Source organism: Oncorhynchus gorbuscha, linkage group LG18 (assembly GCF_021184085.1).
Source record: "Oncorhynchus gorbuscha isolate QuinsamMale2020 ecotype Even-year linkage group LG18, OgorEven_v1.0, whole genome shotgun sequence".
Lineage (NCBI taxonomy): Eukaryota > Metazoa > Chordata > Actinopteri > Salmoniformes > Salmonidae > Oncorhynchus > Oncorhynchus gorbuscha.
Window position 1 is genome coordinate 34,976,686 of NC_060190.1, and position 23,032 is coordinate 34,999,717.

General features: G+C 45.1%; 1 protein-coding gene across 2 annotated transcripts; it reads left to right on the forward strand.

Annotated features, from left to right (window-relative positions):
- The first annotated feature begins 14,661 nt into the window (after positions 1-14,661).
- LOC124004256 (WD repeat-containing protein 82-like) lies at positions 14,662-22,782 on the forward strand. Of its 2 annotated transcripts, none has more exons than XM_046313040.1 (9): positions 14,662-14,975; positions 15,441-15,541; positions 15,909-15,975; positions 16,062-16,161; positions 16,289-16,405; positions 21,129-21,284; positions 21,600-21,669; positions 21,932-22,074; positions 22,202-22,782. In XM_046313040.1, the coding sequence occupies exons 1-9, from the start codon at positions 14,815-14,817 to the stop codon at positions 22,229-22,231; spliced, it is 945 nt and encodes a 314-aa protein (XP_046168996.1). In that variant the 5' UTR covers positions 14,662-14,814; the 3' UTR covers positions 22,232-22,782. The 2 variants fall into 2 exon arrangements, with proteins under 2 accessions (XP_046168996.1, XP_046168997.1); XM_046313041.1 differs by lacking the exon at positions 14,662-14,975 and adding an exon at positions 14,982-15,141.
- The last annotated feature ends 250 nt before the right edge of the window (positions 22,783-23,032 follow it).

Genomic DNA, 23,032 nt, shown 5'->3' on the forward strand with positions numbered 1-23,032 from the left:
TGCAGGCCTACTAGTTTTCCGGAAGCTGAGCAGTGATTACTGTAGGGACTCCACTAGCTGTGCTCAGAGCTGCGGCCTTGGGGCACTGAGAGCGTGCGTGGCCAGCTACATGACAAAGAAAGCAGAGGTGATTGGCCCTGCAGTGAAAGTAAGTATCATGTCCAGCATCCCTGCACACGTTACATGGCCCATTAGACTTCACTTTGCTCCTATTCCCTTTTTGGAACTTATGGTCAGACTGTTGTGGCCTCTGCTCCAGCACACGCTCCAGCATGGCAAGGATACGTTCCATGGGCTCAGCTGAGCCCTGAATGGGCTGGGCTGGGCTGGGTAAGGCAACGTATTGGGTACTTCCATGTGGGACCTCACAGCAGACATGGTGATCGGCATGACAGCACCAACTTCCTGCTTCATTGTTGCGATGGCTGGGGTCACCTTAGATAAGTGAGAGTACCTCCGCTCCCTCCTGTATTCATCCAGCCTCTCATGAACATCTGCAGCGGTCCACTGCTGTAATGGCTTGCACTTAAAGATAAGCGACAGTTCAGCATTAGGGCAATGTCTGATAAACATGACTGTGAGCTCACGAGATGGGTCTTCAACATTTTTTTCTGTCTCTTTAGACAATCTTCAGCAACCTCCATAGCCCTGTTCAGTCTGAGCCAATATTCAAATGGTTGTTCATCAGTCAGAGGTAATGTGGCATAAAAGTCAGCAAGGGGCATGCTTGAAAAAACAGTGTCACTAAAATGTTGTTTCAGTATGTCAAAGATGGGACTCGGGCCTTTAGATAATTCAATGGAGGGATTTCTGCGTATGCCAACTTTAACAACATCGCGGGCCCTTCCCATAAACCTGCCCATAACCTCAACTGCTTGGTCCATCACAGACACGCCCCTCTTACGCATGTAAACTATTACCATATCCTCCCACTCATGCACTGTGCACTTTTCAGAGCCATCCCCCCGAAAATACACCGGTTCCCTGATATCAGACTTCAATACCAGGTTCAGGCCTGACACATCCATACCCCTCGAGCTGCATACACTCCATAACATTGTCCCCAACATGTCCAGCAATTGCCTTTGACTCCAAACAGGAGGCAATGTTCTCCCCAATGGAATGACCAATCTGCTGTACTATGTCTGCTATGAAATCCATGGAGACCTCCCCACTCCCTGCATTTGGCAAAACTCTTTCATACACATCCTTGGGCGTGTCCATGGATAAACTATCAAAACCCTCCAGTTTGGGCATAGGTGTAGAATTAACTGGAATTTTGGCTGAACCCCTACCCACAGATGGTGACAGATTAAATGACAGGAAACCCCTACCTCTCCCAACACCTTCCATTTTAACAATGGGAAATCAACACCCTAATGAAAATGTAAACAGCAAAACACGTGTGTGTATATATATATATATATATATATATATATATATATATATATATATATATATATATATATATATATTTTTTACCTCAAGACAAAATCTATATCTAGTACACTGGTAAAACTCACCCTACTTATATCAGATATACATCAGAATTGCAAATAAACAAGTAACACAAAAGTTATCCTTTGTCTGTGAAGAGCCTCAGCAAGAGAAATCATCAATTGCAATAATAAAACGTTCTAGTGGCGCCATCTTGTGGCGAAATGCGATATCGCCAAACTGCACCAGCAACGTCTTATCTGATTCTTCAACAGCAACCACGGCGAAGTTCTGGGATGGAAATCCAGCGAAGGATGATCCGATCCAGAAGAACGGTCACGGCACCACTGTAACAGTACTCTTCTGGCGTTGTGTACATCAGTCATCGACACGGAACTCCAATATGTAGCACCAGTCATGTAGCTTTATTCTGATAACGACACAAAATTGCACGTCTCACCATCCAACTCTGCACTCACGCACGCTGTTTTGGTGCTTGTTCACTGGGACAGTTACCAAAATAATACAATTACAATATACAATATAATATTTTTAACAATGTACCTGATAAGAACGACACAAAATTGCACGTCATGCAATGCCCGTCTCACCATCCAACTCTGCACTCGCGCACTGTACAAAATATATGAACCCCCCCCCACCAGACACAGTAAGTTGCTAGCTAATACTGGCGAGAATTCTCTACAACAAAATGCACAACAAATATTATCCAAAAACCCCTGCATCTTATGTGTGATGTTTGAATAACATTTACGAACTATTTGATATAAATTGTACATTTAAATCATCACTTGAGAGCATAAAATCACTTTTGACGTATGGTGCTTTGCAACCAACAACTTACCGCTGGTTTGGTGCTTGTTCACTGGGACGATTCTAACTGGAACATCCCCCCTCGTAAGCAAGCTACGCAAACCAGCCAATAAGATGCCATGTTGAGTAGGTGAAGGCAAGACAAACTCAAACCAAAAACCCATTGGCTTAACAATAAAGTGGCAAGGGGAATCACCAATATAACCTTGTTACACTACCCCTACTGAATTCCACTTGCCAAGAAAAATAACAAAATACAAAACGGCACTGTGCAAACATACCAGATACAGAGACACTCAACATATGTACAGAATAATCCAGAGAGAAAAAAAGTACTACCTAATAGAGAAAACTAAAAGGTAACGCTGTGTATATCAAGGATGCAGACCCTGCTTTAAATCAGTCACTAAATATTCCAGTCATTAGACTATTCTCCTTGAGAATTAGAGTGAAAAGCGGTTGATCAAACCCCTTAGCCCTCATAGGTAAACATGCCCTGTCACATGTCAAGTACACTCGGTGACTTTAAAACATCCAAGTAATAAAATAAACCACCATAAGAGACTTTATCATATGTCACATTACCATCCTGCAACCTCTAATTATGGTCACAATGATGTAAAAGCAAAACAAATAAAAGATGTCAATACCATTGACCCTCTATTCACATATTTTACCTTCAAGAGCTAACTTTCTGCTGATTCATAATCTCAATCAGTCTTGACACTGGTTTAAATGGCCTTCCTGCCCTTGACCTAATATGACCCCGACTACCTTCAACTGCATAAGGGGTAACAGTGTTGTGCACTGTTGCAATAGTGTGTCCGTCAACACAGTCAGTACATAACTGATCAGGTAAGGAATGGTCCGCGTTTGGTAGGTCAGTACGGATATCGTAAGCAGACTGGTCACTTAGCTCACTCACTACACTGTTACAGTCTCGGTCAGATTCTTGAAGACTCTCTGATCGAGGCAGACCTTCCAGCTGCAGTATATCATCCACGGAAACCAAAGGTGGAATATCCTGAGCATCCAAGGATCGCACATCACCCTCCAGACTTGTGTCACCTGTTCCTTCAGAAGACAACTCTGACACCCACACTCTGGTTCTGTACTCAGCACCATCATCCACTGCAGTGTCCATGGCAGCTGAGACCACTAGGCTGTCATTCATGTCCTCAGACTCTGTTAATCCAGACATGTCTGTTCCCTCCTCAACAGCAGCATGGGGAAGAGGAAGAAAGTTGACTGGCATTATCAGGTTGCGATGTACCGTCTTCTCCCGTCCAGTGGAGCTGTTCTGAATCTTAAAAGTGTGACTGTCAGCATTCAATCCAGTGACAAGGTAGACAGTATCCTCCCAACGGTCAGCGAGCTTCCGCTTTCCCCGCTCCCCCTTGTTAGCCAGCAATACTCGATCCCCAATCTCCACTGGTGCTCCTCTGACTCTTCTGTCATAAAGGTCAGCATGCCTCTTCAACTGCTTCGCTGCAGATGCCTGTGCTGCATTCATGGCTTCTTTCAGATCTCTCCTCAAAGACTGAACAAACTGGTCATAGTCGACAACTTCTGGGTTCTCTATGACCGAGCCAAAGACTATGTCAACAGGCAGTCTTGGCGTCCTCCCAAACATTAGCAGAAAAGGGGCAAAGCCTGTGGTCTCGTGGATTGTACAATTGTATGCAAACGTAAGGGACTTCAGCGCCTGAGGCCATCTGTGCTTTGCTCTCGTTGGCAGGGCCCGGATCATGTTTCCCAAAGTCCTATTCATCCTTTTGCAGGACCCGTTCCCCATCGGATGGTACGGCGTGGTGTGAGACTTCTGAACGCCTGCAACACTCAACAGTTCGGCTATTAAAGCGCTCTCAAAGTTGGCTCCCTGGTCTGAGTGTATAGGGCGAGGCATCCCGTAGACACAGAAATAGTTGTTCCACAACTGATGAGCTACTGACTTAGCAGACTGGTTCGGACACAAGAAGGCATGAGCTAATTTGGTAAAGTGGTCAGTAACAACGAGCACATCCAAGGATTTGTTTGAAGAATCTTCTGCAGACCAGAAGTCTATGCACACTAGTTCAAGAGGCTCAGTTGTTATTATGCTCTCAAGAGGAGCTCTTGCTTTCGGATCAGGAGTCTTGATCACCACGCATCTCCTGCAGCACTTCACATAGGCTTTTACCACCCTCTCCAGGCCATGCCAGAAGAACCTCTGTCTTGTCAGGTAGACTGTTCTCTGTTGGCCCTGGTGGCCAGCTTCATCATGGACACCCTTCAACACCATTGCTTTCATGGAGGCTGGAACCACATACAAATACATTTTCCTCTTTGTAACCACATTCTTCGAAACACGATACAGTACACCCATCTTCATGGTCAACTTGTCCCAACTTCTGAGAAGACCCAAAACCTCAACACTCTCATGGGCACGCTCTCTCCGGGATGGTCTTCTCCCCCTCTCAACAAAGAAGATGACTTTGCTGATCACGTTGTCATCACGCTGCTTACTCATCAGTAGGTCGTGTGGCAGAACATCGACATTGGTCTGCTCTGATGGCATAACAGCCTGTGGGTGCTGTGGCAACAGCAGTGCATGTGAGCCCACTTCACCCACCCAGCACCTATGTGAATGAAGAACAGCTGCAACTTCATGTCTTGATAAAGCACCAGATGGAGGGTCAACAGTAGCCTGACAGCTAATGACCACTTCGTTGGAGTCAGAGGCTTTGTCAAAGGGGTGGCTGGACCAGCGAAACACATCTTGCACTCTGTGCGCACAGCGTCGGCTTCAGCTAGTAAGGTCTCGTACGGGACCCTTGTCAGGCGATGGAGTGCACTGGGTCGTACGAAGGGCTCTCTGCTCAAAGCATCTGCAACAACATTCATTTTTCCAGGGATGTATTTAATGTCAAACTTGTACGGTGCCAGCTTGGCGACCCATCTCTGTTCACAAGCATCAAGCTTTGCTTTGGTCAGAATGTATGTCAAGGGATTATTATCCGTCCATACCGTGAACTGCTGTCCCCGTAGCCAGTGGTGGAACTTGTCACAGATAGCCCATTTCATGGCAAAGAACTCGAGCCTGTGCGCAGGATACCTTGACTGTGCATAACTGAGGGACTTGCTCGCGAGGGCTATAGGTCTCGCTGTAGCTCCTGGTTCCTGCACCTGAGATAGCACAGCACCTAATCCATTGCTGGATGCATCCACCGAGAGTAGAAAGGGTTTTTCGAAGTTGGGGTGGGCCAACAAAACCTGGTCCAGCAAGGCTTGCTTTAGCTGGAATAAGGCCTATCTGCATTCTGTTGTCCAGTCGGCAGCAGTCAACTTCCTGACAGGTGAGCTTCGCTTCTTTTCCAGCGTGGAGCCTTGTGTCCAGTAGTCAATCCAAAGAGAGGCTTTGCAATGGTCGAGCAACCTTCAATGAACTGTTGATAATACACCACCATCCCAAGGAATGACCTCAATTTCTTCTGAGATGGAATGTCAGTGCCATCTTTCATCAGATCAGCTTCTGTTACTCCTGTAATGGCCCTCACCTTCTCAGGGTCTGTAGCTACACCATCCGCACTAATGATATGCCCCAGAAACTTCACAGACCTCTGCAGAAAGTTACACTATCTTGGCGCCAACTTCAGGTCGTGAGCCTTGAGACGCTCAAAAACCATTTCCAGGCGCGCTGTATAGCCAGATCTTCAGTGGGCGCATAGACCAAGACATCGTCAAGGTAACACAGCAGGCTAAGAAAGTTCTGATCCCCAAAGATGTTTAGCATCATCCTCATAAAGGTTGCCGGACTAATACATAACCCCTGTGGCATTCGATTGTATTCGTACAATCCAAATGGGGACGTAAAGGCTGTGAATCTCCGGTCATCCTCATGCACTTCCACATTGTAGTAGCCAGAGGTAAGGTCCATTGTCGAGAAAAGGGCATTTCCACCTAACGCAGCCAGCGTGTCAGCCTGGTGAGGGAGTGGGTGGGCGTCTTTGATGGTGCGAGCATTGAGCAAACGAAAATCAGTACAGAGTCTCAGGTCTCCAGACTTCTTCCATACAAGGACAAGGGGAGAGGCAAACTCACTACTAGACTTCCTTATGGTATCACGTTCTTCCATGTCATTCAATGCTTGTTTGAGCTTCTCATAATTATTTGGTGAAAGGCGTCGGTAGGGCATCCGAAAGGGTTTCTCATCACTCAGTTGAATGCGGTGAAGACATCCGGAAGCTTTTCCACAATCCAACTTGTGCCTGGAAAAAATAGACTGGTACTCAGCTATGAGCTGGATGAGTTTCTTCTTACCAGCAGGAGACGCTTGACAGGAGGAGACATCAATATCAGTCAAACCTATGTCACGTAAGACCTCAGGCTCGCTTGAACTGTCAGGTCCGTCAGTATCGTGAAGTTGGCTGGAACCGTCAGTCAGTGTCAAGTCATCTTGGCAGTCAGTGAGTATATCAGCCGTTCTCTGCACTTGCTGCTGTAAAGCTGCTGATGAACCATCATTCACACCCGAACAGTCAAAGTCCTCTAGAGCCATGCAAGGAAAGACATCGGCTAGAGTGGCGTTTCGTCTCAATGTCACGGTCTTCTGAGAAGGGTTTATCACTCTAACAGGGAGCCACCCATCCCCCCGCAATAGAGCTACTGTCCTCCCTACCAGTATTGACCTTGGGGTTGACCTTGAACTGCTGGGCTCAATGACAACAGCACTGCCAGCTGATAGATTCTGAGTGTTTTGTAGTCTGCCCCAGACTAAGTGCTCCTGCATAGGCTCTAGAGTCACAGCCCCTTTTAGTCTCACAGTTCCAACTTTGTCAGGTACTTCACTGTCTCTCCATCTCTCCACATTAGCCATCATCTCGATTAGCTTGCTCTCCTCACCCCCGTCACACACAAGAGTATAAACCCTCTTCCAGAGATCTCCATCAGTCTTCAGGTGGCGAATCAAGTGCTTTAGGAGATTGCTGCCCAAGATGAGGTCATCACTCTGGCCTTCAATCACCAGTGTAGGCACAGCAACTCTACATCCGTACACCTCCATCTCCAGCTCACATACTCCCAAAGGCCTCGTCTTAAACCCACCACAACCAACCAAGACTACCTCTGTAGGACTCAATGATGGACTTTTCAACACTCCTGCATGCAACAGTTCAGGTAAGACCCTAGAGCTCAAGGTACAAGCCATGGACCCACTGTCAAGCATAGCTCTCACTTCCACTTCTCCTCCTATTAACACCTTGGCATAGAATAAATCATATGGGGAATGTCTCTGTGTGTTCTGCATTATGATACTCTTCTCAGTCTCCATTTCGTCACAAACACTTTTATATCAAGGAACCCACCAGGTACAACCCTAACTCTGTAAGCAAGGGCACCCTCATAGACGTCATCCTGACCAACTGGCCCTCCAAATACACCTCCGCTGTCTTCAACCAGGATCTCAGCGACCACTGCCTCATTGCCTGTATCCGCTACGGTGCCGCAGTCAAACGACCACCCCTCATCACTGTCAAACGCTCCCTAAAACACTTCTGTGAGCAGGCCTTTCTAATCGACCTGGCCCGGGTATCCTGGAAGGACATTGACCTCATCCCGTCAGTTGAGGATGCCTGGTCATTCTTTAAGAGTAACTTCCTCACCATTTTAGATAAGCATGCTCCGTTCAAAAAATGCAGAACTAAGAACAGATACAGCCCTTGGTTCACTCCAGACCTGACTGCCCTCGACCAGCACAAAAACATCCTGTGGCGGACTGCAATAGCATCGAACAGTCCCCGCGATATGCAACTGTTCAGGGAAGTCAGGAACCAATACACGCAGTCAGTCAGGAAAGCTAAGGCCAGCTTCTTCAGGCAGAAGTTTGCATCCTGTAGCTCCAACTCCAAAAAGTTCTGGGACACTGAAGTCCATGGAGAACAAGAGCACCTCCTCCCAGCTGCCCACTGCACTGAGGCTAGGGAACACGGTCACCACCGACAAATCCATGATTATCGAAAACTTCAACAAGCATTTCTCAACGGCTGGCCATGCCTTCCGCCTGGCTACTCCTACCTCGGCCAACAGCCCCGGCCCCCCGCAGCTCCTCGCCCAAGCCTCTCCAGGTTCTCCTTTACCCAAATCCAGATAGCAGATGTTCTGAAAGAGCTGCAAAACCTGGACCCGTATAAATCAGCTGGGCTTGACAATCTGGACCCTCTATTTCTGAAACTATCCGCCGCCATTGTCGCAACCCCTATTACCAGCCTGTTCAACCTCTCTTTCATATCGTCTGAGATCCCCAAGGACTGGAAAGCTGCCGCAGTCATCCCCCTTTTCAAAGGGGTGACACCCTGGACCCAAACTGTTACAGACCTATATCCATCCTGCCCTGCCTATCTAAGGTCTTCGAAAGCCAAGTCAACAAACAGGTGACTGACCATCTCGAATCCCACCGTACCTTCTCCGCTATGCAATCCGGTTTCCGAGCCGGTCACGGGTGCACCTCAGCCACACTCAAGGTACTAAACGACATCATAACCGCCATCGATAAAAGACAGTACTGTGCAGCCGTCTTCATCGACCTTGCCAAGGCTTTCGACTCTGTCAATCACCATATTCTTATCAGCAGACTCAGTAGCCTCGGTTTTTCGGATGACTGCCTTGCCTGGTTCACCAATTACTTTGCAGACAGAGTTCAGTGTGTCAAATCGGAGGGCATGTTGTCCGGTCCCCTGGCAGTCTCTATGGGGGTGCCACAGGGTTCAATTCTCGGGCCGACTCTTTTCTCTGTATATATCAATGATGTTGCTCTTGCTGCGGGCGATTCCCTGATCCACCTCTACGCAGACGACACCATTGTATACACTTTCGGCCCGTCATTGGACACTGTGCTATCTAACCTCCAATCGAGCTTCAATGCCATACAACACTCCTTCCGTGGCCTCCAACTGCTCTTAAACGCTAGTAAAACCAAATGCATGCTTTTCAACCGATCGCTGCCTGCACCCGCATGCCCGACTAGCATCACCACACTGGATGGCTCCGACCTTGAATATGTGGACACCTATAAGTACCTAGGTGTCTGGCTAGACTGCAAACTCTCCTTCCAGACCCATATCAAACATCTCCAATCGAAAATCACATCAAGAATCGGCTTTCTATTCCGCAACAAAGCCTCCTTCACTCACGCTGCCAAGCTTACCCTAGTAAAACTGACTATCCTACCGATCCTCGACTTCGGCGACGTCATCTACAAAATTGCTTCCAACACTCTACTCAGCAAACTGGATGCAGTTTATCACAGTGCCATCCGTTTTGTCACTAAAGCACCTTATATTACCCACCACTGCGACTTGTATGCTCTAGTCGGCTGGCCCTCGCTACATATTCGTCGCCAGACCCACTGGCTTCAGGTCATCTACAAGGCCATGCTAGGCAAAGCTCCGCCTTATCTCAGCTCACTGGTCACGATGGCAACACCCATCCGTAGCACGCGCTCCAGCAGGTGTATCTCATTGATCATCCCTAAAGCCAACACCTCATTCGGCCGCCTTTCGTTCCAGTACTCTGCTGCCTGTGACTGGAACGAATTACAAAATTGCTGAAGTTGGAGACTTTTATCTCCCTCACCAACTTCAAACATCAGCTAGCTGAGCAGCTAACCGATCGCTGCAGCTGTACATAATCTATTGGTAAATAGCACACCCATTTTCACCTACCTCATCCCCACAGTTTTTATTTATTTACTTTTCTGCTCTTTTGCACACCAATATCTCTACCTGTACATGATCATTTATCACTTCAGTGTTAATCTGCAATATTGTAATTATTCGCCTACCTCCTCATGCCTTTTGCACACATTGTATATAGACTCCCCTTTTTTCTCTGTGTTATTGACTTGTTAATTGTTTACTCCATGTGTAACTCTGTGTTGTCTGCTATGCTTTATCTTGGCCAGGTCGCAGTTGCAAATGAGAACCTGTTCTCAACTAGCCTACCTGGTTAAATAAAGGTGAAATAAAATAAATAAATATACAGACTCCAAATCAACAGCTCTCACTGATGGGGACTCTACAAAAGGCCCAACACTCTCCCCTTCTACATGCAGGCCTACTAGTTTTCCGGAAGCTGAGCAGTGATTACTGTAGGGACTCCACTAGCTGTGCTCAGAGCTGCGGCCTTGGGGCACTGAGAGCGTGCGTGGCCAGCTACATGACAAAGAAAGCAGAGGTGATTGGCCCTGCAGTGAAAGTAAGTATCATGTCCAGCATCCCTGCACACGTTACATGGCCCATTAGACTTCACTTTGCTCCTATTCCCTTTTTGGAACTTATGGTCAGACTGTTGTGGCCTCTGCTCCAGCACACGCTCCAGCATGGCAAGGATACGTTCCATGGGCTCAGCTGAGCCCTGAATGGGCTGGGCTGGGCTGGGTAAGGCAACGTATTGGGTACTTCCATGTGGGACCTCACAGCAGACATGGTGATCGGCATGACAGCACCAACTTCCTGCTTCATTGTTGCGATGGCTGGGGTCACCTTAGATAAGTGAGAGTACCTCCGCTCCCTCCTGTATTCATCCAGCCTCTCATGAACATCTGCAGCGGTCCACTGCTGTAATGGCTTGCACTTAAAGATAAGCGACAGTTCAGCATTAGGGCAATGTCTGATAAACATGACTGTGAGCTCACGAGATGGGTCTTCAACATTTTTTTTCTGTCTCTTTAGACAATCTTCAGCAACCTCCATAGCCCTGTTCAGTCTGAGCCAATATTCAAATGGTTGTTCATCAGTCAGAGGTAATGTGGCATAAAAGTCAGCAAGGGGCATGCTTGAAAAAACAGTGTCACTAAAATGTTGTTTCAGTATGTCAAAGATGGGACTCGGGCCTTTAGATAATTCAATGGAGGGATTGCTGCGTATGCCAACTTTAACAACATCGCGGGCCCTTCCCATAAACCTGCCCATAACCTCAACTGCTTGGTCCATCACAGACACGCCCCTCTTACGCATGTAAACTATTACCATATCCTCCCACTCATGCACTGTGCACTTTTCAGAGCCATCCCCCCGAAAATACACCGGTTCCCTGATATCAGACTTCAATACCAGGTTCAGGCCTGACACATCCATACCCCTCGAGCTGCATACACTCCATAACATTGTCCCCAACATGTCCAGCAATTGCCTTTGACTCCAAACAGGAGGCAATGTTCTCCCCAATGGAATGACCAATCTGCTGTACTATGTCTGCTATGAAATCCATGGAGACCTCCCCACTCCCTGCATTTGGCAAAACTCTTTCATACACATCCTTGGGCGTGTCCATGGATAAACTATCAAAACCCTCCAGTTTGGGCATAGGTGTAGAATTAACTGGAATTTTGGCTGAACCCCTACCCACAGATGGTGACAGATTAAATGACAGGAAACCCCTACCTCTCCCAACACCTTCCATTTTAACAATGGGAAATCAACACCCTAATGAAAATGTAAACAGCAAAACACGTGTGTGTATATATATATATATATATATATATATATATATATATTTTTTTTTTTTACCTCAAGACAAAATCTATATCTAGTACACTGGTAAAACTCACCCTACTTATATCAGATATACATCAGAATTGCAAATAAACAAGTAACACAAAAGTTATCCTTTGTCTGTGAAGAGCCTCAGCAAGAGAAATCATCAATTGCAATAATAAAACGTTCTAGTGGCGCCATCTTGTGGCGAAATGCGATATCGCCAAACTGCACCAGCAACGTCTTATCTGATTCTTCAACAGCAACCACGGCGAAGTTCTGGGATGGAAATCCAGCGAAGGATGATCCGATCCAGAAGAACGGTCACGGCACCACTGTAACAGTACTCTTCTGGCGTTGTGTACATCAGTCATCGACACGGAACTCCAATATGTAGCACCAGTCATGTAGCTTTATTCTGATAACGACACAAAATTGCACGTCTCACCATCCAACTCTGCACTCACGCACGCTGTTTTGGTGCTTGTTCACTGGGACAGTTACCAAAATAATACAATTACAATATACAATATAATATTTTTAACAATGTACCTGATAAGAACGACACAAAATTGCACGTCATGCAATGCCCGTCTCACCATCCAACTCTGCACTCGCGCACTGTACAAAATATATGAACCCCCCCCCACCAGACACAGTAAGTTGCTAGCTAATACTGGCGAGAATTCTCTACAACAAAATGCACAACAAATATTATCCAAAAACCCCTGCATCTTATGTGTGATGTTTGAATAACATTTACGAACTATTTGATATAAATTGTACATTTAAATCATCACTTGAGAGCATAAAATCACTTTTGACGTACGGTGCTTTGTTGCTTGTTCACTGGGACGATTCTAACTGGAACATCGCCCCTCGTAAGCAAGCTACGCAAACCAGCCAATAAGATGCCATGTTGAGTAGGTGAAGGCAAGACAAACTCAAACCAAAAACCCATTGGCTTAACAATAAAGTGGCAAGGGGAATCACCAATATAACCCTGTTACACAGACATCCACACACCAATATTTCCTCTCCACTTGGTGTTTTTTTGTGGAGGTTTTGTACATAGTCCGTTGCTTCATCAGTCCTTGCCAGCAAGAGTGTTTTTTTTACAAGTGACATTCAAATGAACAATCTCTTTCATGATATAATCCTTGACTGTGTGTTTGACCATATAAACCTTATGTACCATAATGTAATAGGCGTGTAAATACATTGCCTCAACACCCAGCCAATACCTTGAGCAGAAGCTCCATATGGTTTATTGATGACAGCGAGCTCTGGGTGTGGGAGAATCAGACCTCTTTGAAGGTGCTTGGCCAGAACGTTGGGGTGAATATTACTCAGCTGCTGAGTGAACTGTCGCAGCTCGATGAACCTCTTTTGGCAGTGGGGACACTTGCCGCAATCACATACCAGGCTCCCGAGTGGCGCAGCGGTCTTGCATCGGGCAAGAGGCGTCACTACAGTACCTAGACCGAATCCAGGCTGTATCACATCCGGCCGTGATTGGGAGTCCCCATAGGGCGGCGCACAATGGTCCCAGCGTCGTCCGGGTTTGGCCGTCTTTGGAAATAAGAATTTGCTCATAACTGGCTTGCCTAGTTCAAATTTTTTAAATGCGTGAAAAATACGAGTCTTTTTATGCCTGTCACATCTGTGAATGTGGAATGTGTTTTGTTGGTTGATTGAAAAACAAGAAAACGTAATAAAACTTTAAATTGAAAAAAAAAATACTAGTCGACTAGCATATGACACCGAGGATAAGGGAGTCTTCTGACCCACCACCAGCTGCCTTCCCTTTCTGTTTTTCCAGGCGAATTTTGCGTGAAGGTCGATGGTTCTCAGATTCGGTCTCTTGTCAGTCAGTCCCTGGTGCTGGTGCTCCCCTCGATATGTGACAAATATTGCTCGTTCTCCCTGAGCGAATTACCGTTTGACATGCGCTTATAACATCATTATTACAAGTCAGCGTTCCCGTCCTGTAGTTGTTTATGACAACTAGCCTACATGTCGGCTTGTGTCTGAAGCTGAAAACACTGGATGGCGCCATAGTGGTGGTTGATTTCTTCACACCGGAAATTCTGTATATTGACTTCCCTTTTTTCAGATTCGCACAAAGACGTGAATGAATCTACAACGTTAAAAGTTCTGCAGCTGAATGGATATCCAGTTTGAGCTATGCAATGTGCGAATAGGATACGCAAATACTTTCATAATGCATAGTTATTTTGGAGTTGAGGCTAATCGTTTTGGGAACATTATATTCAGTCAGTGGGCACACGTGTGTCATGAACCACATTATCGTGAAGAAAAATAGTGGAATCGGTGGTTTGCTTTAAAATTAAAAGTCCCTCATTTGCAACATGTAAACTGATACAAATAGTGGAATCATGACACAGACTAGATCATGCTTAACAAGGGTGGCAATGGCATGTTATTATATATACAGTATATATATTAAACAAAAATTCAACAAAATACAATAATTTGTTCATTTGAAAAAATAACAAATCAGTTGAAATTGCACTGTGGATGTGTCAGACATCAGAATTGCATTGGGGCATATTTATACATGTATGTACTGAGTTTTCATCAATATTGGCGCCATACCTTGGCACCCACAGAACAGAACTGTGAAGAGTTTACACAAACATTAGCATTGTAAGCGCTTATTGAAGGACTTTAAATGTGGGAAATTAACTCATTTGTTTGTTGAATTTAAATAACATTCCAATTTGGTTTAATATTCTAGTTCAAGTGTGGCATGATTCAATTATTTTTGAGTATGCAGCAGATGTAATGGGGGACTTTTATTTTGATGTCAACCCGCCGATTCCACTATTGATGCACAAGCTAATATTGTTCACGACACACCACACATGGCCCGACATTCAATGGGCCAGCCTTTAAATTCCGATTTGTCAATACATCTTGCTGAGATGTCAGTCCACCATTCTGTCCTCGCCTAAAGATTGATTAAAAATAAAATAACATTGATTGATGTCCAAATTCTGCGGCTGCCGAGATGAAGATTACGGACAGCGTGTTGCGAAGTTTTAGGGTTGCTAGGACATTCCGGGAGAATTCGCAGAAAGTCAACTGTGTGGACTACAGCTCGAACGGCGAGAGTGCAATATCTAGTAGCGACGACGACTCCATTGTTTTATATGACTGTCAGGAGGGAAAGTGAGCACAATTAATCTTGTTTCATCGGCTGCAGTTTGCATACCGTAACCTATACATTCACAAAACTGGCTAGAAGACACATTTTCTATGTGTGGGGCCTGTTGTTTGGGAACCTCCCCGAGCTCAAGTCCCACATGGAGGTCGATTGTTCAAATGGGCAAAAAAGGTGTCCGAAAATATAATAATTCATGTTGTATTACAATTATAATCCAAGGCTATAAAATTATACACCCATCAAGGCATGGTTAATAATACTGTACAGTTTAAATACAAATAGTTGGCATAGAATGAAGATTATTTTATTAGAAGAAAACAAACGGAAACACATTGCAATAGATAACCACAACATATATAACTTTGACATAAGTTACTGTGAATGAGAGAGAATCAAACGAAGCTTTAATGTAACGTGTTGTCAAATTGTCTTGTGTCATCATGTCCCCTTCTGCCCACACCCCACTTCAGACCAATACGGACCCTGTACAGTAAGAAGTACGGAGTAGACCTTATCCGGTATACACATGGGGATGCCAACACAGTGGTCTACAGCTCCAACAAACTAGATGGTAGGAATTTCTGGAAGTTGAACAGCTCGAATGCTGCGTTTACACATGCAGCCCAATTAGGATATTTTTTCCACCAATTGGTCTTTTGACCAATCGCATATTTTTACAGCAAATCATTTTCAGGGCTGATTGGATTGGACAGAATACCAACGAGTGAAAAGAATATTAGAATTGGCCTGTCTGTGTAAACACAGCCTAATAAACAAAGCGGTCAAGCCAACATGGTATGTGTTTTCCCTGTATTTTATCAAATGGGGCGCAAAGATGCTAAAAACATGATGGGCTGCTTCCATTAAATTAAATCAAACACGTGTCTGTGTCAGTTTTACAAAAGTATGACCTCATGTCTTCTCTGTGACTCATCCAGATACCATCCGATACCTGTCTCTCACTGACAACAAGTACATCCGCTACTTCCCTGGGCACACTGATAGGTGAGACAACACTTTTGAGGGATTCATATACAGTTAATGGTTGTTTGGGCACTAACATTGATTACACACTGTGTGGATGTTGTCAGGGTTGTTGCTCTCTCCATGTCACCAGTGGATGACACATTTATCTCTGGTTCCTTGGATATGACCATACGACTCTGGGACCTGCGCTCTCCAAACTGTCAGGTGAATAAGAGCAGCCTTTAGAAGCCACAATTCTTTCACTGTGCTCTTTAGATGAGCTTGGGAAAAGACATATCAATGTATTTTATATCATGTAACAGGCCTTGAAATGTGTGTTTCTTTGTCTTAGGGTCTTACTAATCCTTTGGGGAAGCCTGTTTGCTCCTATGACCCCGAGGGCCTGATATTCGCTGCTGGGGTCGATTCTGAGGCGATTAAACTGTACGACCTCCGCTCCTTTGACAAGGTAACATTGAAAATGTGTGTGAAATGTATTAGTGTTTGTAATGTACTATTTGTTTATTATGTATGTACAGTGCCAGTGAAACATTTGGACACCTACTGATTCATGTTCTACAGTGTAGAATAATAGTGACGACATCAAAACTATGAAATAACACATGAAATCATGTAGTAACTGAAAAACTATTAAACAAATCAAAATATATTTTAGATTTTAGATTCTTCAAAGTAGCCACCCTTTGCCTTGATGACAGCTTTGCACACTCTTGGCATTCTCTCAATCAGCTTCACCTGGAATGCTTTTCCAACAGTCTTGAAGAAGTACCCACATATGCAGAGCACTTGTTGGCTGCTTTTCCTTCACTCTGCAGTCCAACTCATCCCAAACCATCTCAATTGGGTTGAGGTCGGGTGATTGTGGAGGCCAGGTCATCTGATGCAGCACTCCATCACTCTCCTTCTTGGTCAAATAGCCCTCACACAGGCTGGAGGTGTGTTTTGGGTCATTGTCCAGTTGCAAAACATATGATAGTCCCACTAAGCACAAACCAGATGGTATGGCTTATCACTGCAGAATACTGTGGTAGCCATGCTGGTTAAGTGTACCTTGAATTCTAAATAAATCACTGACAGTGTCACCAGCAAAGCACCATCACACCTCCTCCTCCATGCTTCATGGTGGGAACCACACATGCAGAGATCATCTGTACACCTACTCTGCGTCTCACAAAGACATGGTGGTTGGAACCAAAAATTTGAAATTAGGACTCATCAGACCAAAGGACAGATTTCCACCGGTCTAATGTCCATTGCTCGTGTTTCTTGGCCTAAGCAAGTCTCTTCTTATTGGTGTCATTTAGTAGTGGTTTCTTTGCAGCATTTCAACCATGAATGCCTGATTCACTCTGTCTTCTCTGAACAGTTGATATTGAGATGTGTCTGTTACTTGAACTCTGTGAAGCATTTATTTGGGCTGCAATTTCTGAGGCTGGTAACTCAAATGAACTTATCCTCTGCATCAGTGGTAACTCTGGGTCTTCCTTTCCTGTGGCAGTCCTCATGAGAGGCAGTTTCATCATAGCGCTTGATGGTTTTTGCGACTGCACTTGATGAAACTTTCAAAGTTCTTGAAATTTTCCGAATTCACTGACCTTCATGTCTTAAAGTAATGATGGACTGTTGTTTTTTTTTGCTTATTTGAGCTGTTCTTGCCATAATACGGACCTTGTCTTTAACCAAATAGGGATATCTTCTGTATTCCACCTCTACCTTGTCACAAAACAACTGATTGGCTCAAACACATTAAGAAGGAAAGAAATTCTACAAATTAACTTTTAACAAGGCACACCTGTTGAGAGAATGCCGAGAGTGTGCAAAGATGAGATGGATGCCGGAGTGGATGGCTGCCGTTTTATGGGCTCTTAACCAACCGTGCAATTATTTTAATTTTTTTTGCATTGTTTGTAACTTATTTTGTACATAATGTTGCTGCTACTGTCTCTTATGACCGAAAAGAGCTTCTGGACATCAGAACAGCGATTACTCACCTTGAACTGGACAAATAATCTTTCTTTAATGAGTCGGATGAGAGGGATTTACTCTAGACACCCGACAAGGTCCTCATCCGCATCATTCGCAGGAGAAAGAGACGGCGATATCGCAGAAGGAGATCGGGGTGCCTTGTGAGGATCCAGCGACGAGTGGCTAATCTGCCTTTACCATCGGTGCTATTGGCCAATGTACAATCTTTGGATAATAAAGTGGACGAACTACAAGCACGTATATCCTACCAACAGGACATTAAAAACTGTAATATCTTATGTTTCACAGAGTCGTGGCTGAACAACGACATTAATAACATACAGCTGGCGGGTTATACACTATCGGCAGGATAGAACAGCAGCCTCTGGTAAGACAAGGGGTGGCGTTCTATGTGTATTCGTAAACAACAGCTGGTGCACGATATCTAAGGAAGTCTCAAGGTTTTGCTCGCCTGGGCTAGAGTAGATCATGATAAGCTGTAGACCACACTATCTACCAAGAGTTTTAATCTATATTCTTCATATCTGTCTATTTACCACCACAAACCGATGCTGGCACAAAGACTGCACTGAGCTGTATATGACCATAAGAAAACAGTAAACCGCTCATCCAGAGGTGGCGCTCCTAGTGGCCTGGGACTTTAATGCAGGGGAACTGAAATCCGTTTGACCTCATTTCTACCAGCATGGTAAATGTGCAATCAGAGGGGGAAAAACTCTAGACCACCTTTACTCCGCACGCAGAGACATGTACAAAGCCCTCCCTCGCCCTCCATTTGGAAAATTTGACCATCATTCTATCCTCCTGATTCCTACTTACAAGCAAAAACTTAAGCAGGAAGCCCAAGTGACTCGGTCAATAAAAAAGTGGTCACATGAAGCAGATGCAAAACTACAGGACTATTTTGCTAGCACAGACTGGAATATTTTCTGGGATTCTTCAGATGGCATTGAGGAGTACACTACATCAGTCACTGGCTTCATCAATAAGTGCATCAATGACATCGTCCCCACAGTGACTGTACGTACATACCCCAACCAGAAGCTATGGATTATTGGCAACATCCTCAGTGAGCTAAAGGGTAGAGCTTCCGATTTCAAGGAGCGGGACTCTAACCCGGAAGCTTATAAGAAATCCCGCTATGCCCTCCGATCAACCATCAAACAGGCAAAGCGCCAATACAGGACAAAGATCGATTCTTACTACATCGGCTCCAACGCTCGTCTTATGTGGCAGGGCTTGCAAACTATTACATGCTACAAAGGGAAGCACAGCTGCAAGCTGCCCAGTGATACGAGCCTACCAGACAAGCTAAATTACTTCTATACTCGCTTCGAGGCAAAAAACACTGAAACATACATGAGAGCATCAGCTGTTCCGGACAACTGTGTGATCACATGCTCTGTAGCCAATGTAAGCCCTTCAAACAGCTCAACATTCACAAGGCCGCAGGGCCAGAAGAATTACCAGGACGTGTACTCCGAGCATGCGCTGACCAACTAGCAAGTGTCTCCACTGACATTTTTCAACCTCTCCCTGTCTGAGTCTGTAATACCAACATGTTTCAAGCAGACCACCATAGTCACTGTGCCCAATAACACTAAGGTAACCTTCCCAAATGACTACCGACCAGTAGCACTCACGTCTGTAGCCATGAAGTGCTTTGAAAGGCTGGTCATGGCTCACATCAACACCATTATCACAGAAACTCTAGACGCACTCCAATTTGCATACCACCCCAACAGATCTATTGCACTCCACACTGCCCTTTCACAGCTGGACAAAAGGAACACCTATGTGAGAATGCTATTCATTGACTACAGCTCAGCGTTCAACACCATAGTGCCCTCAAAGCTGATCACTAAGCTAAGGACTGATACGAGAATTATGTTCTCCAGGTACATCACCCAATTTAATTATATTACTCTCAGTCTGCAAACCAGAATTTGTAAGATCCTGGTCGAATGAAACAGACGGAGGCCCAGCTAAATAGTCAAAGGTTTATTCACGGAACGTTCTGAAGTCAAGAATACAAATCAATTCATTTTATACTTGACTTCTCACGCCCACACATACACACAAACATACGCACACACATACACACAAACATACACAAACACTGTCTGTCTCACTTCCCAGCCGACAAAGATAGTGACTTTGTCCTTGAGACGTACTCTCCGTTCTCTCCCAAATCTCTAGTCCGGTTGGCACCAAGCTCAGACAGTCTGTGTTTAAAATACCATAAAGGCATATTGTTTTACCCTAATTCTGACGGACTACACATTTATTGATTATGATTTCATACATTCTAATCAATTCCATATGTTTCAGGGTGGAATATTCTAATCATTCAATTAACAGACAATCCTCACCTATCAAGGACCATGGGACTAAACACCTCCCTCTGCAACTGGATCCTGGACTTCCTGACGGGCCACCCCCAGGTGGTAAGGGTAGGTAACAGCACATCTGCCACGCTGATCCTCAACATGGGGGCCCCTTGGGGGTGCGTGCTCAGTCCCCTCCTGTACTCCCTGTTCATCCATGACTGCATGGCCAGGCACAACTCCAACACCAACATTAAGTTTGCAGACGACACAACAGTGGTAGTCCTGATCACCGACAACGACGAGACAGCCTATAGGGAGGAGGTCAGAGACCTGGCCAGGTGGTGCCAGAATAACAACCTCTCCCTCAACGTGATCAAGACAAAGGAGATGATTGTGGACTACAGGAAAAGGAGGACCGAGCACGCCCCCATTCTCATCAATGGGGCTGCAGTGGAGCAGGTTGAGAGCTTCAAGTTCCTTGGTGTCCACATAACCAACAAACTAACATGGTCCAAGCACACCAAGACAGTCGTGAAGAGGGCACGACAAAACCTATTCCCCCTTAGGAGACTGAAAAGATTTGGCATGGATCCTCAGATCCTTAAAAAGTTCTTCAGCTGCACCATCGAGAGCATCCTGACTGGTTTTGGGTATTACACGATTAATGTGTTATTTCATAGTTTTGATGTTGAAAATAGGAAAATAAATTAAAACCCTGGAATGAGTAGGAATGTCCAAACTTTTGACTGGTAGTGTGTGTGTGTGTGTGGTTTTACCGTTGCAAAATGTGTATGATGATCGCCCTCAGTTGTGAGTTGCTGTGGTGATGTCAATTTGTTGTTTAATTGTGTTCAGGGCCCATTCGCCTCCTTTGAGACTCTGTTTAGCCGTGTCTGTGAGTGGACTGGACTGAAGTTCAGCAGGGACGGGAAGCAGATTCTCATCTCTACCAACGGGGGTGCTATTCGGATCCTAGATGCCTTCAATGGATCCGTTCTGCACACTTTCTCGGTGAGAGAACCGTTACCACACTGCACTGATAGACCGGAAGTGCATATTCTTTACACACACATCTACGAGTATGCACGTTACAGGAGGTTGTTAGCACCTTAATTGGGGAGAACGGGCTCGTGGTAATGTCTGGAGCGGAATTAGTGGAATGGTATCAAATACATCAAACACTTGGTTTCCATGTGTTCCCGCCATCATTATTAGCCGTTCTCCGCTCAGCAGCATCCTGTGATGATGCACATAGCTGTGTCTAGTAAATACATAGTTGTTTTCGGACTGCCTGAATCAAACGTGTCTCCCCTGTGTGTTCTGTAGGGCTACAACAACAGTAAAGGCATTTCATTGGAGGCCTGCTTCACACCAGACTCAGACTTTGTCATGATTGGTAAGCCCGACACCTCCAATTCCCAACATTAGGACTTAGCAAACTAGGCTGTCTTACCCAGCCCTCCCTGATCCACCAAAGTCTGTCAGAACAACTCAACACAATTTCAAGTCTGAAGCACTCAAGCGAATTCCAGAGTCACCAATTACCCATTTGACCCTATGAACTGATATTATTACTCTGCCTATCAGTCCATATGTTTGTCAAAATGTTCTCCCCAATCCATAACCACCTAACCCTCATGTTGTCCTTTATGCCCCAGGTTCAGAGGATGGGAGGGTCCATGTGTGGAGTACAGAGAGTGGGATGAAAATAGCTGTTCTGGACGGGAAGCATTCAGGACCAATCAACACACTGCAGTTTAACCCTAAATACATGACGTTTGCCAGCGCCTGCTCCAATATGGTGAGATACACACACACACTTTCATCAGCCTAAACACACCCACACAACCATGCTTAGATACGCATTCATTGTCTCTAATTTTACCCTGCCATAATCTACCACACGCTCTCTCTTTCTCTCTTTGCAGGCGTTCTGGCTTCCCTGTGTAGGAGACTGATAAAGGTGTGGGACCACAGAGACAAACTGTCCTCATCACTACCCAGGATGCCTTTCTCTTTTCATGTTGCTGAGTATACAGAGACCGAACACTACTCTAATGGCTCCATATGAAATTGTAGGCACATTAAGGCATTGGTGAAAGGGATTCCACTGACGATTAACCACGAGGAGAAGTGCCACTCTGTAAACTGATTTATTTGCCAAATGGGGAAGGTTACATGAGGGAATCACTAGAGCTGTGGGAGACAGTAGTTATTGTCCACTGTGATAGGTGCTTGTTGAAAAGTTTTTATGAGTAGAGAATACCTGTGGTGTACTACTGACAAACACTTGTTTTTATATATTTTGTTTTTTTCAACTGTGATTCTGAGCAAGGTGCTCCAATGTATTAATTAGCAGACAATTATGACCTTTTAACTTTTTAAGACAGTGACAACTCCAATCAAGTATGCATTTTAACTGCGTAGACACGTTTTATTGGGAATTCAATATTTGTTTTATTTTGTACTGTTTATTCAGAAAGTATTAAAGTGTTTTACGTCTAATGTATTTAAACTGGTGTTTTTCATTGGTGAAAACGATATGTGTGCATGCACATACTGTACAGTGTACCTGGGTTAGAATAGGGGGGGCTCTGTTGAATAATGTATAGAACCTTGGGCTGTGTACTCCTGTTTCCTGTGTCTACAGGAAGACCTGTGTTTCCAGGGGTACCTGTGTCACGTGTCCTCCTGCTCCACCCCTGCACCTCTCACAGTAGCGGAGCAGGAGCTGCAGCGAATACAAATCACAGAGGTAA

What these genes read in the sequence shown, in the direction of transcription:
- LOC124004256 (XM_046313040.1), top strand. Translation starts at nt 14,815, where the DNA reads ATGAAGATTACGGACAGCGTGTTGCGAAGTTTTAGGGTTGCTAGGACA. An exon ending in CAGCTCCAACAAACTAGATG is followed by an intron (nt 15,542 to 15,908) that starts GTAGGAATTTCT and finishes TGACTCATCCAG; the next exon opens with ATACCATCCGATACCTGTCT. An exon ending in CCAGCGCCTGCTCCAATATG is followed by an intron (nt 22,075 to 22,201) that starts GTGAGATACACA and finishes CTCTCTTTGCAG; the next exon opens with GCGTTCTGGCTTCCCTGTGT.